The sequence below is a fragment of the Pavona decussata genome, unplaced genomic scaffold (assembly GCF_977016875.1).
Source record: "Pavona decussata unplaced genomic scaffold, jaPavDecu1.1 SCAFFOLD_37, whole genome shotgun sequence".
In the NCBI taxonomy this organism is placed as follows: Eukaryota; Metazoa; Cnidaria; class Anthozoa; order Scleractinia; family Agariciidae; genus Pavona; species Pavona decussata.
In genome coordinates this window covers 1,481,703-1,500,000 of record NW_028145459.1, presented here as the reverse complement: position 1 = coordinate 1,500,000, position 18,298 = coordinate 1,481,703, and the positions used below count along the sequence as shown (strand labels likewise).

Below are 18,298 nucleotides of genomic sequence, written 5' to 3'. Positions count from 1 at the left end.
TTGGTGTAGTCCTAAGTCGTTCTCCTTCTCTTGCGAACGAGCGTGAAGCGCGCAAGAGCCTGGCAATGGCTTCTATTTTACCGGGCCCGGAAATTACCGGGAAAGTTTACGGGTGCTTCGAGAAACGCATTATCGGGCCCGGTAAAGTTTCCCGATAACGGCCCCGATAAGTTAACGGGCCCGGAAGTTACCGGGACTTTCGAGAAACGGGCCCCTGGTCTTAGTGCGCCCGGTCTACGGCCCTGTCGGCTACGTATCAGGCAATATTCCGCCCGATTTCGCAGGGTAATTGTTATAAAAATATTTTCCTGCTTCACTAGCTGATTACCATGCAAAGACAGCTCACATCGCCAAAACAAATGACGTCACAGTCGTACAGCTGGCTTATCCCCAAACTGCGCATATAAGCAGTTAAATGATTAAGAATTTTTGTTATCCTTTCGCCGTTTTTGGCCTTAGTAACTTGAAACTCGCCCCAAATGTGACCTCAGTATTATGTACAAAACACTGGCTTTAGTTCAAGACAGTCACAATTTCAGTTTCAATCTTATTCATGCGGACAAAATAAATGTTTCTGTTTCTAAATATGAATACTGTAATTTTTTGTTTTCATGTTAACGCCACGTACTGAAAACCTCATGACTAAAGGTTGTTATCATGTTTGATTATGATTATGTAAAAGATTAATAGAATCGCACAAAGAAATAATCCTCAAAGACTTCAATCATTCAGGTGCTACATTTTCGAGTTGAATTAGTGGCCAACTCTTAAGCTACTTCATTTGTATTCAAATGTAAACACTGCTTTGTAAACCTGCAAATCAGGCCGGATTTTTTACGTTGGTCCGAACAATAGTCTGGAGCGATTAATGCTTTCACGTGAGAATCCACCCATTTGAAATTTCATGCCTTCGACTACCATTCGCGCTAACCGTTGCGGTCTGGAATTTGAAGAGAAAAAAACAATTCCTTCCAGTCTATTTGTGTTCAATCTTTGGGTAATACGCTTTCAAGCTACGCGTTACTACTGATTCTTGTCTTGTTTCTTTTTTATTCATGTTTTTCTTAATATTATTGAAGGTGTTACGTAATACATAAAGTCATTTTAGTATTTGTCAGCCCTATATTCAAGTTACGACACATTTAATCTAGCGCTCATTATTTCTTATTATTAGAGAACCTTTGCAACAACAACGGCGAGGAGAACGTAAAAAAATAAATAGGCTTTACAACCAAAACAACAACGCTGCACGTGCATTACAATTTCTGGTACATTTCTCTACCGTTACTGTACGACTAGGACGTGAAATGTCCTGATGGGACGTTTTACGGAGGACGTAAATTCCCCTAAGACGACGAACTCTTCTCTCTTTTTCTAAACTTGGGTGAGGTCTCCAAGAATTCAACCCCAGGAAATTTCACCTTCATTTGACTTACAGTGATTACACCTACATTTGATTTACAATGAGTTGGAATAATCACGATGACGTTTGAAATAACGTGAATTCCTTTTCGCTGCCGTTGCCGTCGTCGTTGCTAAAGCTACTACCTAATTTGCAAGACTAGGATGCTTTGCAGTTTCAGGTTTCGATGCTTCATTTTCGAGCTTGTGGAAGGTGTTTCGCTTTTCCCGTGTTAAGTGCATCACCATCCAGCTTTGGATATTCCTTCTTCCAGTTTAAGGCGCTTTGTGTTTAGAGTTTTCAATGCTTATTGCCTCCAATAAACTACCTTTTTCGTGGTGGTGTTGTGGTAAATCTCGATATATAAAAAAATCGTTGTCTTGTTTTGTACGATAGATTAAAAACCGTCAAATTGTAAGTTACTTACTTACTTACTCACTAACTAACTAACTAACTAACTTACTTACTTACTAACTAACTAACTAACTAACTAACTAACTAACTAACTAACTTACTAACTAACTAACTAACTAACTAACTAACTAAGTAACTACCTAACTAACTTACTAACTAACTAACTAACTAACTAACTTACTTACTTACTAACTAACTAACTAACTAACTTACTTACTTACTAACTAACTAACTAACTAACTAACTTACTTACTTACTAACTAACTAACTAACTAACTAACTAACTAACTAACTAACTAACTAACTAGCTTACTAACTAACTAACTAACTAACTAACTAACTAAGTAACTACCTAACTAACTTACTAACTAACTAACTAACTAACTAGCTTACTAACTAACTAACTAACTAGCTTACTAACTAACTAACTAACTAGCTTACTAACTAACTAACTAACTAACTTACTAACTAACTAACTAACTAGCTTACTAACTAACTAACTAACTAGCTTACTAACTAACTAACTAACTAGCTTACTAACTAACTAACTATCTAACTAACTAACTAACTAGCTTACTAACTAACTAACTAACTAACTAACTAGCTTACTAACTAACTAACTAACTAACTAACTAACTAACTAACTAACGAACTAACTTACTAACTAACTAACTAACTAACTAACTAACTAACTAACTCTTACTAACTAACTAACTTACTACCTAACTTACTTACTAACTAACTAACTAACTAACTAACTAACTTACTTACTTACTAACTAACTAACTAACTAACTAACTAACTAGCTTACTAACTAACTAACTAACTAACTAACTAACTAACTAACGAACTAACTTACTACCTAACTTACTTACTAACTAACTCTTACTAACTAACTAACTTATTACCTAACTTACTAACTAACTAACTAACTAACTAACTAACTAACTAACTAACTAACTAGCTTACTTACTAACTAACTAACTAACTAACTAACTAACTAACTAACTAACTAACTAACTAACTAACTAACTAACTAACTAGCTTACTAACTAACTAACTAACTAACTAACAAACTAACTAACTAACTAACTAACTTACTTACTTACTTACTAACTAACTAACTAACTAACTAACGAACTAACTAGCTTACTAACTAACTAACTAACTACCTAACTAACTAACTAACTAACTAACTAACTAACTGACGAACTAACTAACTAGCTAACTAACTAACTAACTCTTACTAACTAACTAACTTACTACCTAACTTACTTACTAACTAACTAACTAACTAACTAACTAACTAACTAACTAACTAACTAACTAACTAACTAACTAATTAACTAACTAGCTCTTACTACCTAATTAACTAACTAACTAATTTACTTACTAACTAGCTAACTAACTAACCAACTAACTAACTTACTAAGTAAGTAAGTAAGTAAGTAAGTAAGTTAGTAAGTAAGTAAGTTAGTTAGTTAGTTAGTTAGTTAGTTAGTAAGTAAGTAAGTTAGTTAGTTAGTTAGTTAGTAAGCTAGTTAGTTAGTTAGTTAGTAAGCTAGTTAGTTAGTTAGTAAGCTAGTTAGTTAGTTAGTTAGTAAGCTAGTTAGTTAGTTAGTTAGTAAGTTAGTTAGTTAGTTAGTTAGTAAGCTAGTTAGTTAGTTAGTTAGTAAGCTAGTTAGTTAGTTAGTTAGTAAGCTAGTTAGTTAGTTAGTTAGTTAGTTAGTTAGTTAGTAAGCTAGTTAGTTAGTTAGTTAGTAAGTAAGTTAGTTAGTTAGTTAGTTAGTAAGTAAGTAAGTTAGTTAGTTAGTTAGTAAGTAAGTAAGTTAGTTAGTAAGTTAGTTAGGTAGTTACTTACTAGTTAGTTAGTTAGTTAGTTAGTTAGTTAGTAAGCTAGTTAGTTAGTTAGTTAGTTAGTTAGTAAGTAAGTTAGTTAGTTAGTTAGTAAGTAAGTAAGTTAGTTAGTTAGTTAGTAAGCTAGTTAGGTAGTTACTTAGTTAGTTAGTTAGTTAGTAAGTAAGCTAGTTAGTTAGTTAGTTAGTTAGTTAGTAAGCTAGTTAGTTAGTTAGTTAGTTAGTTAGTAAGTAAGGAAGTAAGTTAGTTAGTTAGTTAGTTAGTTAGTTAGTTAGTTAGTAAGTAAGTAAGTTAGTTAGTTAGTTAGTAAGCTAGTTAGTTAGTTAGTTAGTTAGTTAGTAAGTAAGGAAGTAAGTTAGTTAGTTAGTTAGTTAGTTAGTTAGTTAGTTAGTAAGTAAGTAAGTTAGTTAGTTAGTTAGTAAGCTAGTTAGTTAGTTAGTTAGTAAGCTAGTTAGTTAGTAAGCTAGTTAGTAAGTTAGTTAGTAAGTTAGTTAGGTAGTTACTTAGTTAGTTAGTTAGTAAGCTAGTTAGTTAGTTAGTTAGTTAGTAAGTAAGTTAGTTAGTTAGTTAGTTAGTTAGTTAGTTAGTAAGTAAGTTAGTTAGTTAGTTAGTAAGCTAGTTAGTTAGTTAGTTAGTAAGCTAGTTAGTTAGTTAGTTAGTTAGTAAGTAAGTAAGTTAGTTAGTTAGTAAGCTAGTTAGTTAGTTAGTTAGTAAGCTAGTTAGTTAGTTAGTTAGTTAGTAAGTTAGTTAGGTAGTTACTTAGTTAGTTAGTTAGTAAGCTAGTTAGTTAGTTAGTTAGTTAGTAAGCTAGTTAGTTAGTTAGTTAGTTAGTTAGTAAGTAAGTTAGTTAGTTAGTTAGTTAGTAAGTAAGTAAGTTAGTTAGTTAGTTAGTAAGTAAGTAAGTTAGTTAGTAAGTTAGTTAGGTAGTTACTTAGTTAGTTAGTTAGTTAGTTAGTTAGTTAGTAAGCTAGTTAGTTAGTTAGTTACTTAGTAAGCTAGTTAGTTAGTTAGTTAGTTAGTTAGTAAGCTAGTTAGTTAGTTAGTTAGTTAGTAAGTAAGTAAGTAAGTTAGTTAGTTAGTTAGTTAGTTAGTTAGTATGTAAGTAAGTTAGTTAGTTAGTAAGCTAGTTAGTTAGTTAGTTAGTTAGTTAGTTAGTTAGTTAGTTAGTTAGGTAGTTACTTAGTTAGTTAGTAAGCTAGTTAGTTAGTTAGTAAGTAAGTTAGTTAGTTAGTTAGTTAGTAAGTAAGTAAGTTAGTTAGTTAGTTAGTAAGTAAGTAAGTTAGTTAGTAAGTTATTTAGGTAGTTACTTAGTTAGTTAGTTAGTTAGTTAGTTAGTAAGCTAGTTAGTTAGTTAGTTAGTTAGTAAGCTAGTTAGTTAGTTAGTTAGTTAGTAAGTAAGTAAGTTAGTTAGTTAGTTAGTTAGTAAGTAAGTAAGTTAGTTAGTTAGTAAGCTAGTTAGTTAGTTAGTTAGTTAGTTAGTTAGTAAGCTAGTTAGTTAGTTAGTTAGTTAGTAAGCTAGTTAGTTAGTTAGTTAGTTAGTAAGCTAGTTAGTTAGTTAGTTAGTTAGTAAGTAAGTAAGTTAGTTAGTTAGTTAGTTAGTAAGTAAGTAAGTTAGTTAGTTAATAAGCTAGTTAGTTAGTTAGTTAGTTAGTTAGTTAGTTAGTAAGCTAGTTAGTTAGTTAGTTAGTTAGTAAGCTAGTTAGTTAGTTAGTTAGTTAGTAAGTAAGTTAGTTAGTTAGTAAGTAAGTAAGTTAGTTAGTTAGTTAGTTAGTTAGTAAGTAAGTAAGTTAGTTAGTTAGTTAGTTAGTTAGTAAGTAAGTAAGTTATTTAGTTAGTTATTAAGTTTGTTAGTTAGTTAGTTAGTTAGTTAGTTAGTTAGTTAGTTAGTTAGTTAGTAAGTTAGTTATTTAGTTAGTTAGTTAGTTAGTTAGTTAGTTAGTTAGTTTATTAGTTAGTTAGTTAGCCTGTGTACAGCCGTTCACCTCAGGAAACAGGAGACAGCTGCACGCAGGCTATTAGTTAGTTTTCTTAAATAATTATATTATTGTGATTTGTTGGTTTTTAACTCCATTGTAATATTCTTCTTTGTTTTTTTGTTTGTTTGTTTTTTGTTGTTGTTGTTTTTTGGTAGCACTTAAAAGTGCAAAAGTGCTACCCTCAGGAAAAAAAGACTTACACTACCACATAAATTTATTATGGAACTGCACCTGACTCGTCCCCAGTCGTCTTCATCTTTATACAGGGCTCACATAGCGGGGAGAGATGGGTACTGAAAAAGGGAGCGCAAGGTGCTCAACCCCTGCTGCGCCACCTTACGCTTCCCTTTGCCGCGCGCTGTATGAAGACGACTGGGGACGATTCAGGAACTGCACGGTTTTTTGGTCCCTTCTATTAATTAGGATTCGAAAGTCTAAAGGAAAATATGCAATATAATTATCAACCCTTGTGTAAGCAAACTCGAGGCAATGGCATGGAGTAGAATATTGGCAAAAGGAAAATAGTGTTCAAGCAATTCTTTTTGCACTGACTTGCAATCTATAAACGAGTTTTGAAATTCCACCTAAGGCATGACAGATTCTGCCGCTTCTTGTTTATTTGCGTGTATTCCAGATTGGTAGAGAACTTTTAATTATACATTTTTTCTTCATGTTTATTGCACTGAAGTGTATTCGTAGTAGCTGCGAGATGTGATGTATGTTTGGATGAAATAATAGCCAGAAAAATTTCGAACTTCAGACGCGGTAGCGAAATTTATCTAAAACATGCATGATGAAATTAAGTTTGACTAAAAAAAAAGTTGATTACAGTTCAACAGTGACCAAACTTCCATCTTGGCGCGTTGTGTGTTCAGTCTTCCATACAATCAGTTAAGTGCATACACCGTAATAAAATTAATTTAAATTTATTTTTCATGCGAAGCCTATTCTTATAATAAAACAATAACCTAATTTTTCTCAGTGCCTCCTTTGACGTGTAACATAAAAGAAAATTCTGGTTTAAAATTCTTGATACTAATAGGTCTTTTGCGTCCATCGCCGGCAATTTTAAGAGAACAAGACGCAGTAGGAGCGTATACTTGGGCGTCGTTGTATTAGGCGTATGTTAGCATGCACGTTAATTCAGTCTTTGATGACAGGTGAACAATAAAAGACTTGCTGAGAGTCTATGGAAGGCATCACTTTGTATTTGTGATAAACAAGATGTAATTCAATCAGAAATGTCACGCAAAGGATGAATAAACATAATAACGTATTACTAAAATAATTTTCTCCCATTTCTATTACTAAACATGTCGGGTTTTGTAACCATTTGTGCATCTAAGATAACTATGATTTTTTTGACGACAAAGGAGTATTTTTGCGCATACGTTTGCAGACAAATACCCTTATTTTTGGGCCGGATTTCTGTGACAGACGTCTCAGCTTTTTCACTGGTATTCTTCTGGGCGTACGATCGCGTCGAAACACACCCGTGAAATCCAAAACGGTTATTATTTTTGTTAAAAATAAAGTTCGCTTGACGAGATCTCAATTCAGTTCCGTTTATTTTCACTGGAACACCATTTTCCTTTGGTAGACTAGGTACAGTTACTTGCATAGTTTTCTCTGACACATCACTACGATCATCAAACACAATTAGAAGAGATTTTGCTGATGATGCACCATATCAAACATCGCACATGTGGAACTTGCCAAAATACGAGATTATATGAAAGACGAAAGACGAGTATTTGGACAATTACCTTTCTGAACAAAATTGAAACAGTCAGAAAAATCACTATATTTACCAAAAGAGGTACAAAAGTAGAGTAATTGCTTTCCTTTTCCTTTGTCGACCATCTTGGCCCTTTTAATAAACACAACAACTATCACCCCACAGCCAGCGTTACCGAAATGCTTCATGACCAAAGATGGACTAGCCTGGAATTAAAGAAGATCTATGAGTTGAGGGCAAATTGATATCGATGTAAACACTTATCTCTACCTCCATACCGAACTCGTTATAGATATAGACAGGAAAAGGCGAAGAAAAAAGTTTATTTGTATTCCTTTTTTCCAAGGACCATAAGACTATGGCACAGTTTACCCGCCGAAAAAGTGGAGTCAAATTCCTTAGTTTCTTTTAAAACTGAGTTACTTAGCTACTTAGTTAAGAATTACTAGACTTTTATATTATTTAATTTTACCATTATTTTTTGCATTATTCAACTTTATTCATTAATTTTTATAGTTATTTATTACATATATTGATGATAGTTCCCATTCTCGACTCCAGAGCTCTTCCCTTTTGTGCATGACTGACAGTGTATGACGTAGTCAAAGCCGAGCGGCTCTGGGGTCTAGAATGGGATAGTTCCTTTATAACTCGTGAATGCGCGCATGCGCAATGATCGAGTTATCGTGATCTGGGCTGAATTTCACTCACTCGCTCGCTCGATCAGCTGTAAACTTTATATCAATTAAATCGGAATTTAATCAAAATCATAAATTATTCATGAGTCTGCCTATAGTGCATGTATTTACCATCAGCCGCCATTACGGGACAAAAAACAAGGAGGTAAAATCAACTCAACGAATAACGTATTCTTAAAAGAAAACAGCTAGTATGTGTGTTGTCTGCTAACTCCTTCCATTGACCAAGGAGCAACTTTCCTTTCAGGACGGATATTTTTCAAAAGTTCGACTTCGATTAACCTCCCTCGCAGACGCTCTTTTGGCTCTTCTCTTTGGGAAGGAAAGATGGCGTGACGAGCCAAAAGAACATCTACGAGAGAGGCTACACTTCGATCGGTGGAACTGCTCGTTTCAGCAAACATCAAACGCAAACATGAAAACCTTTAAAGGAGCTTACCGTAAAAATCCAAGGATCCGACGTGACAGAAAGAATACAAAATTCCACAGTGCGATAAATTCCCCGTCGGTGTCAAGCGTAATCGATAAGATAAGGACGTAAACACTGGATCTACATACAGCCGAACACAACATCTCATTTCTCTGGCCGCAATATAAAAAAAAGAAAACGTTCAATTAACTTTAAAGATTCAAGACAATTCCGTGGGTGAAAAGCTAACGGTAAAGTAGGAAACTAAAACTTAAGCTTCGAAATAAATTTCATTCGGGGTACAGTGTGAGCGATAAGATCTATTCGTCGGAACAAATGTAAACACTGAAAGGTTGCTAACGCACAGCGACAATCACCGCAACGCTTGACGTATTTCTATATTTACGTTCACTTGAATAAAGCCAAAATAACAACTTAAACAAGATTAAAAGCTTCTTCCGATGTTATAAAACGTAGTCTCCCTCGCAGCCGTTCTGTGTCTCGTCACGCAACTCTCCTCCCAAACGCTCCTCCTGTGGCGAGACATAGAACGGCTGCGAGGGAGACTATATAAAACGATGACGGAATCTGTCGTTTGAACGTAGAAAGGAATATTACCATACCGAAAACAGAAAGATTTAGGTCATGTGCTAGGCAACCAAAATTGTTCACATGTATCACGTTTCACTTGGCAAGTACACGACGCGAGGAGAAAAATTACGGAGGTTCTTGGAATATAAACTGGACGCTTTTCTTGTCGATTGGCAACCACGTAAAACCACCTAAAGAACGTAAACGTCCACCTTTGCGTTGCTTTGCGTATCGAAAGGAATCAGAGTGCGTGTACATGTGTAATTTAATTGTTTTTTTTGTGGTAAGCAAAAAACATTATGTACACTAGTAGTTTCCATTGGAAAGTGAATTGCTGCGGGTAAAGAGCACGTAGAAGAAGAGTGGTTAGTGCTATCTCGTTGATTGCATGTATTTGAGATGGTGAACAGTAGAGTGGCTTTATGTAGTTTGCTTATGAACTAAGCTAATAGTGAAAATTTTTACGCCGCGAAATTGACACGATGAATATTTCTCCCGCCATGCAATTGATATAAAAATAATCAATTATAAACCAAATAAAATGTGAAGACTCTTCATTTTTTTAAAGAACAGCGGGATTATAAGTTAAATTTCACTGTAAAACTGCTAGGAGTGGAACAAAATTTATCATTTTCAAATCGCCTTCACCTCGCGTGAAATGTTTATGAAATATAAATCCCGCAAGCGCTTGTAAATTTTCATTAATTACTTCTTCCAAACACAGTAATATTCATTTTGAGTACAGAAATAGTGATTTACAAGGAGTGAAATTTCGTGACCAAACATTAGTGAAAGTATTTTGTTTGTTTTTGATCTCTCACGGTCGAAGTAGATGGTTTATTTGATAAGTTTGGCACACAGCTTTCACTGGTATTCACTGATATTTCACAACGTGAGCCTAGTTCACGGTGTGAAATCAACCATGACTTTTTCAAGGCGTGGAATGTACTCCACCGTTGAAAGCCACACCTTGAATTGACGAGAAGGGTCACACATACATGGCCATAGGCTGGCCTAACTTCGGAGCTTGTAAATACTGTGCTTATTGCGACTAGATTAGCGGGAGATACTGATGCATGTTTATGGTTACCGTGTACGAGAATTTGAAAGGATATAGGTAGTGACGTGGCTCTATAAAGCGCAGCGATGCATGAGTTTTTACTGAAAACTTGTAAATTTACTTTGAAGTTCTTTTAGCGTTGCTATACAACTCGTTTACCGGTATAAAAAAAAAATAAATAAAAAATAACAAAAAAAAAAAACAGCCCCAGATTACTTGCGGTTTTGTTTTCTTTCTCCGGTTTCTAGTTAAGACCGTCATGAATAACACAGATAAAGTTTTGGTGACCTTGCTTATTGGTACAAGCGCTGCCAGGTTTCTTCTCAAAACAAGACGAGTTCTACAAGCCATTGAGTTGTGCCAGGAATGTTTGATTCTCCTAAACAACACAGCCCGGGAAGAGGTAGTAGAATCAGCCTACACATACATACACCTTCTAATTATTAGTGCATATTTCCTTCTTAACGATCACACAAGTGGGATAGAATGCGCTAGAAAACTTCTGCAATTACTTCGCGGCCTTGGCAAAAGAGAAAAAGAAGGCGATGTAGCCTATTACATAGCAAATTGTTTACACCGTCAAGCTAAATATCAAGAAGCAAAACGGCTTTATAAGAAATCACTTGGCATCACGAAACAAACAGGCAACAGGAAGACAGAAGCCGTGTGTTATGCTAACCTGGGAATTGTGTATCAATCTCTCGGTGAATATGGAAAAGCTGAAGAATTTCACAGGAAAGCACTGGCGTTAACAAAAGAAATTGGAGACAAGAAAGGAGAAGCCACGTGTTATGGTAACCTGGGAACTGTGTATGAATCTCTCGGTGAATATGGAAAAGCTGAAGAATTTCAAAGGAAAGCACTGGCGTTAAAAAAAGAAATTGGAGACAAGAAAGGAGAAGCCACGTGTTATGGTAACCTGGGAACTGTGTATCAATCTCTCGGTGAATATGGAAAAGCTGAAGAATTTCAAAGGAAAGCACTGGCGTTAAGAAAAGAAATTGGAGACAAGGAAGGAGAAGCCACGTCTTATGGTAACCTGGGAACTGTGTATCAATCTCTCGGTGAATATGGAAAAGCTAAAGAATTTCACAGGAAAGCACTGGCGTTAAAAAAAGAAATTGGAGACAAGGAAGGAGAAGCCACGTCTTATGGTAACCTGGGAACTGTGTATGAATCTCTCGGTGAATATGGAAAAGCTGAAGAATTTCAAAGGAAAGCACTGGCGTTAAGAATAGAAATTGGAGACAAGGAAGGAGAAGCCACGTCTTATGGTAACCTGGGAACTGTGTATAAATCTCTCGGTGAATATGGAAAAGCTGAAGAATTTCAAAGGAAAGCACTGGCGTTAAGAAAAGAAATTGGAGACAAGCAAGGAGAGGCCTCGTCTTATGGTAACCTGGGAACTGTGTATAAATCTCTCGGTGAATATGGAAAAGCTGAAGAATTTCAAAGGAAAGCACTGGCGTTAAAAAAAGAAATTGGAGACAAGGAAGGAGAAGCCACGTCTTATGGTAACCTGGGAACTGTGTATGAATCTCTCAGTGAATATGGAAAAGCTGAAGAATTTCAAAGGAAAGCACTGGCGTTAAGAAAAGAAATTGGAGACAAGCAAGGAGAGGCTACGTCTTATGGTAACCTGGGAACTGTGTATCAATCTCTCGGTGAATATGGAAAAGCTGAAGAATTTCACAGGAAAGCACTGGCGTTAAAAAAAGAAATTGGAGACAAGGAAGGAGAAGCCACGTCTTATGGTAACCTGGGAACTGTGTATGAATCTCTCAGTGAATATGGAAAAGCTGAAGAATTTCAAAGGAAAGCACTGGCGTTAAGAATAGAAATTGGAGACAAGGAAGGAGAAGCCACGTGTTATGGTAACCTGGGAACTGTGTATGAATCTCTCGGTGAATATGGAAAAGCTGAAGAATTTCAAAGGAAAGCACTGGCGTTAAGAAAAGAAATTGGAGACAAGCAAGGAGAAGCCACGTCTTATGGTAATCTGGGAACTGTGTATAAATCTCTCGGTGAATATGGAAAAGCTGAAGAATTTCAAAGGAAAGCACTGGCGTTAACAAAAGAAATTGGAGACAAGGAAGGAGAAGCCGTGTCTTATGGTAACCTGGGAACTGTGTATAAATCTCTCGGTGAATATGGAAAAGCTGAAGAATTTCAAAGGAAAGCACTGGCGTTAATAAAAGAAACTGGAGACAAGCAAGGAGAAGCCACGTGTTATGGTATTCTGGGAACTGTGTATGAATCTCTCGGTGAATATGGAAAAGCTGAAGAATTTCAAAGGAAAGCACTGGCGTTAACAAAAGAAATTGGAGACAAGCAAGGAGAAGCCGTGTCTTATGGTAACCTGGGAACTGTGTATGAATCTCTCGGTGAATATGGAAAAGCTGAAGAATTTCACAGGAAAGCACTGGCGTTAAAAAAAGAAATTGGAGACAAGCAAGGAGAAGCCGCGTCTTATGGTAACCTGGGAACTGCGTATCAATCTCTCAGTGAATATGGAAAAGCTGAAGAATTTCACAGGAAAGCACTGTCGTTAACAAAAGAAATTGGAGACAAGCAAGGAGAAGCCACGTCTTATGGTAACCTGGGAACTGTGTATGAATCTCTCGGTGAATATGGAAAAGCTGAAGAATTTCAAAGGAAAGCACTGGCGTTAACAAAAGAAATTGGGGACAAGAAAGGAGAAGCCACCTGTTATGGTAACCTGGGAAGTTTGTGTAATTCCCTTGGTAAACATCCTGAAGCTAAAGAGCATCACGAGAAAGCACTTGCGATGAGCAAAGAGATCGGTGACATAAGTTCAGAGGCGTGGTGGCACCTATACCTTGCATATGACGCCATTTCAAAACGAAATTCAAGTTTACAACATGAAATCATTTTGAATCTCCGTGAAAGCATTAACAAGTGCGAAAAAATCCGGAGCTTTCTGGGATGCAATGACCAATTTAAGATATCCTTTTTAGACCTGTGCCGTTCAAGTTATCATTTACTTGGCGCAATGTTATGTGGTAGTGGAAATGCGAAAGAAGCTGTTTGTGTTCTAGAGCTTGGACGAGCCAGAGCTCTGGCAGACTTAATCTCAGGTCTGCATTCTGCTGAACAACAAAATTCATCCAACCCGCCGTCATGGGCTGAAATTGAAAGGATCGTGAAGAAAGAAAGTAACTGTAGTTTTCTATACATTTCATATTTTGGTCAATATATGTTTTTGTGGGTCCTTAATGGAAACAAACCAATACTTTTCCGAAAAATAAACGTCAACGAAAGTTTTGTCACCAAGGGATTGAAAAGAAATGTGGATGAAGTTTTTAGTCAAGAAAGCTTTAGAAGGTTTAATTTTCTCCCTCAAGAGCACTGCGAAGATCGATCACTGTCGTCTTTGAAAGTCAGCGACTCAACACTTGAATCAACAGAAGGAGGACACTTGGCAGCTTGCCGCCTAGTAGAGGAGGAGGAAGAAGAAATCCTACAGCCCCTTCCCACCGGAGCCGAGCGTTACAAAATGATCATCGCTCCTGTGGCCGACTCTCTTGACCAACCTGAACTCATCATTGTTCCTGATAGCTCCTTGTACAAAGTTCCATTTGCAGCTTTAAAGGATGAAAGTGGAAACTGCTTATCGGAAGATTACAGGATCCGAATTGTTCCTTCTTTGACGACTCTCGGGCTCATTCAGGGCAGTCCATCAGATTATCACAGTTGGACTGGAGCACTGATAGTGGGCGAACCAGACGTTAGGGACGTGTCTTACAAGGGATGCCTTGGGATCCTTTCTCGCCTTCCCTCTGCGAGAGAAGAAGCGGAGATGATCGGAAAACTGATCGGAGCTGAGCCTTTGTTATGGAAAGAAGCAACTAAGAAAGCGGTTCTTCAGAACATACACTCTGTAAGTCTGATTCATTTTGCTGCTCATGGTGATGCCGAAAGAGGAGAAATTGCCCTTGCTCCTCAACACCCCTTTAACGGGATTCCAACCGAGAAGGACTACCTGTTGACAATGGCTGACATTTCACAAGTCCAACTGCGAGCAAAACTTGTAGTACTCAGCTGCTGTCACAGCGCACAAGGACAGGTTAGAGCTGAGGGAGTTGTTGGAATCGCTCGAGCTTTCTTAGGATCCGGCGCACGCTCAGTATTGGTGGCCCTGTGGGCCATACCAGACAAAGCAACAAAGGAATTGATGAGTCGTTTCTATGAGCACCTTGTTCGTGGCGAAAGTGCAAGTGAATCTCTTCATCAGGCCATGAAGTGGATGAGAAATAACGGCTATTCTCATGTGAGGGACTGGGCGTCTTTCATGCTGATTGGAGATAACGTGACGTTTGATTTTGGAAAGTAAAGGTTAGTTGTACCATTTAATTATATTTATTACCGGCGTCGAATGCATTATTTAAGTAGAAAACGTTCCCATTCTGTTGAAAACATTATAGTTTCTGTGACAGGAAACTAAGGGTACATTGCAATTGGTCTACTTTTATTCCGATTTATGAACATCAAAATAGGATGAACGACAACTGACAGAAAAAACTCAATGTTCCGTTCGTTTTTCTTTTCAAATGAAAATTAAAAAGAATAAGATACTGATTTAAATGTTTCCAGAGCGCCAGAGCTTGTGCAATTCGCGTCTGACGAAGGGCTAACGCTCGAAGCGTCAACACTGGAATCTCTTTGCAATGGCTAATTTACCTTAAGTTATCAACTTTGTTGATAAACAAAACATTCCTTTCTACTATCCACCGACGCAGCACCACAGAAAGTAATTAACCCCCTCATCCAATCTACTGATTCAGTTTATTCCACATGATTAGGAGAAAGTCTTAATACGCTTTTTACAGACTAGTTCCCCAACCATTTACGCTGAATAATACGTGTGGGAAGCCCAGGAAATAAACTTGAGACTTTATAGTCTAGTTCTCGATCTTGGTGTTCAGTTTTTGCTTATCTCTCACTCTAAATAGGATGTTAGCTGTGTTCCAGTTTAATAACTTTGTGCTGTTGTTATCAAACCAACTGTTCTCTTAAGGCCCGTTTTAACGGTTTCAACATTTGCCAACATTCGTTCAACATAAGTTGAACGGATGTTGGGGCAAATGTTGGTCAAATGTCGAAGGGAATGTTCAAACGGCTCCACAGAACGCCATTCAACATTTTCGAGATCAGGGGAAAAGTTGAATCGATGTTGAATGAAAGTTTAAACCAATTTAAAATTTGATTCAACACGCTTTCAACAAACTTTCAACATTTTTTACACTTTCAATGATTTGAAAGACCTGTTCAAACGGCCCCGACATTTGGTTCAACAAAGTTTTGAACGCATGTTGAGCCAAATGTTGAAACCGTTTAAACGGGCCTTTAGAAAACAACCTGATCCAATTAATCGTTCTGCCATCTCCTTTTGTTAGATATGCGTAAGGGTGTAGAATTATGTTTAAAAAAGCAGATCATAACACTGATCCTAAAATTCAATTTTTTTTATTAGTTGCAGGTGTCTCATCTTGTCCGAGGAATGCCTGACAAATTGCAACTTGGAAAGAGGACGTCAATACATTTATTAAACAGTAAACCACAACTGAACTTTGAACACTCAATCACTTGGACTGAAGTTATTCACTTGTGAGAGTCTTAATACTTAAAATCATTAAAGCTAAGTTCGCGTGCTTTTCGTTGTCTGTTTGGAAAGTGATGTCGGCCGGCATCAAAAACTTTATTAAGCAAGTTTTCACAGCTTTAGCTTGGCCAGCATAAAAAAGATAACTGTCTCTAAATTCAAGAGCAGACTATTTTGACTATTTTACTATCACGTGGTGAGGTTATGCAATTCTAAAACAAAGGACAGAGATACCGTTGAGAAATTCTCCTGAAAGACAGAACCCCTATAAAAAAAACAGAGGTAATTGTCCTACCCTTAAACATCCAGAATTTGATGGTATTTATAGTTCTCAAAATTTGCGCAGTGAAGGTCAGCACTCGAATTTCTTAACGGTGGCCAAAACGCTTTATCAACCCAGTTGATAAAACCAAACTTTCCTTTAGCTCCCTCGCCGACGAAGTACCCGACAGTTTCTTTAGAGACTAATGATAATATTTTTTTAGTTTATTAAGAAAAATACCATTGCAGTGAAGAAAAAGTGAATTGCGGTCAGTTTTTTCAATTGTTCAAAAGTACATATAAATAATTTTGGACTGGATTACAATAAGCTTATTTTTAAAGGAAATGTGATGTTATATTTTGAGCCTGGTGAATAAACGACAGATTAGTTTTTTTTTTCAGTCAGTGACACGGGCATACTCAAAAAAAGGAAATCCTAGTTCTGCAGGATATTTGTCGCAAAAACCTAGTTAAATGGCCTAGCTCCCACGAGTCTCCTATACCTCAGTGGTGAGGTTCGACTCCTTTTGGGAGAACTTGTATTTTCATTTTCAAGAATATGCCTGTATTAGCGGTCTCGGAAATGTACATACATCATAACTTTCTCAGTATCTTAAGTAAAGACTTTGGTATTTTACTTGTGCTACACGTTGATGCTTTCCCAATCAACGACAGGAGTAGTTTTTTTTTTTTTCAGTCAATGACACGGGCATACTCAAAAAAAGGAAATTCTATGCAGGATATTTGTCACATGAACCTAGTTTAATGGCCTAGCTCCCACGAGTCTCCTGTAGAGCATAGTGGTAGGTTCGACTCCTGTTGGGAGAACCCAGATTTTCTTTTCCAAGAGTATGCCTGTGTACTACTATTACCAGTCTCGAAAATGTACATATATCATAACTTTCTCAGTATCTTAATAAAGACTTTGGCATTTTACTTGCACTACACGTTAATGCTTTCCCGATCTTCGCTTAATGATTATCACCCATTTAAGAAAGGTGACCCCTAATACGGAGGTATTTTACACAGTTTGTGAGTATGTGGGAAAAACAGATCTTAGCGAGGGCTATTTGAATCGGAAAACTGGGGGTTACCACGCGAATTTCAGAGATGAATAAGCAACCAGTGGGAATATCGGAAAAGCTTAACACACTTTTATTGGCCCATTATCTCCTGAGTGAAATAGTCCAGTTTGTTGGGATGTCTGCGTTAATATGTCGGCTGGTAATTCAGTGTAAGCAAACACTGTCAGTTTTTGCGTTTCATGGCTTACGCTCGGTTACTAAAGCAAGAACGTTTAAAAGCTTAAGTAGCGTTATTTGCACATTCTACAGTTTATTAAAGTTACCGTGTACGTTCAGAGAGAAAATTTTTGTATTTTCATTTTTTTAGATAGAAATAAAGTTTCCAGTAAGATCTTACAATAAAAAAAAGTGATTTTCGGTCAAAAATAGATGAATTTCGGCAGAGAAATTGGGACGTAAGCGATTTCTACCGGAAGTTAAACTTTATTTTGATTGACAGCATATTGCTGCCGATCTAACCAACCGTTGCCATTATCGCGCGAATGGTTGTGTACGCTGTAGCCGCAATTATTAACCCTGGCTTTCAGCAGCCTTGAGCCTCTTGCCTCCCCGCACTTTTAATATCCTGTATTTCGTGTAAGAACTTGCGTTTGTTGAAGAACGAAACTGAGATTAAAGAAGACAACAGCTTTAACCTAAAGGTCCAAAAATCTTCCGACCAAGTGAGACGCGCTTTTTTCAATTCGCACGTCCGTGAATCGGATGTAAACACTTTACGAGCTGCCTGCTCAGCGATATCAGATCATTGAATCTTTCGTTAGGGTGCGTAAAACTTACCAGTCTCGGCAAGTGGAAATGAAATAGGAAAACAATAGAAATATAACGCAAAGAATCAAGGAGGATAAGAATTCCTGAGTCTTGAATTTTTCTCGTGTGGGCCGTTGCTATAAGATAATGAGTAAAAGGGTAGTCTTTTGCTAGTTTTGTTTTCAGAAAAGTTTGCGGTATTTGTGTAATTTCCAAAGCGTTAATGGGATGTCAACTCTTCTAAACGGTTCCGTTTAAACGTTTTCTTTCAGGCGTTAAACGGATACTTGTTTTCTGTTTGCAGTACTAAAGGAGAATGGAAGGTAGTATAAGTCCAATTTTTGTGATCTCCGAAATTGGCAGAAATAGCACTGAATTTTAACAAACAACAATAAAAAATAAAGTTTTGTTAGCAAAAATGCGAAACACCAGGATAA

The 18,298-nt window shown here is 36.7% G+C and overlaps 1 protein-coding gene across 2 annotated transcripts in view; it reads left to right on the top strand.

The window, feature by feature from the left end:
• The window catches only part of LOC146483931 (uncharacterized), a 24,833-nt gene extending 7,985 nt beyond the window's left edge, over positions 1-16,848 (top strand). For both annotated transcript variants that reach the window (XM_085105269.1, XM_085105270.1), the window contains 2 exons: positions 10,394-14,501; positions 15,640-16,848. In XM_085105269.1, coding sequence (XP_084961395.1) covers positions 10,405-14,499 — 4,095 coding nt within the window. In that variant the 5' untranslated portion in view covers positions 10,394-10,404 and the 3' untranslated portion in view covers positions 14,500-14,501; positions 15,640-16,848. The remainder of the gene's footprint in view (positions 1-10,393; positions 14,502-15,639) is intronic.
• The last annotated feature ends 1,450 nt before the right edge of the window (positions 16,849-18,298 follow it).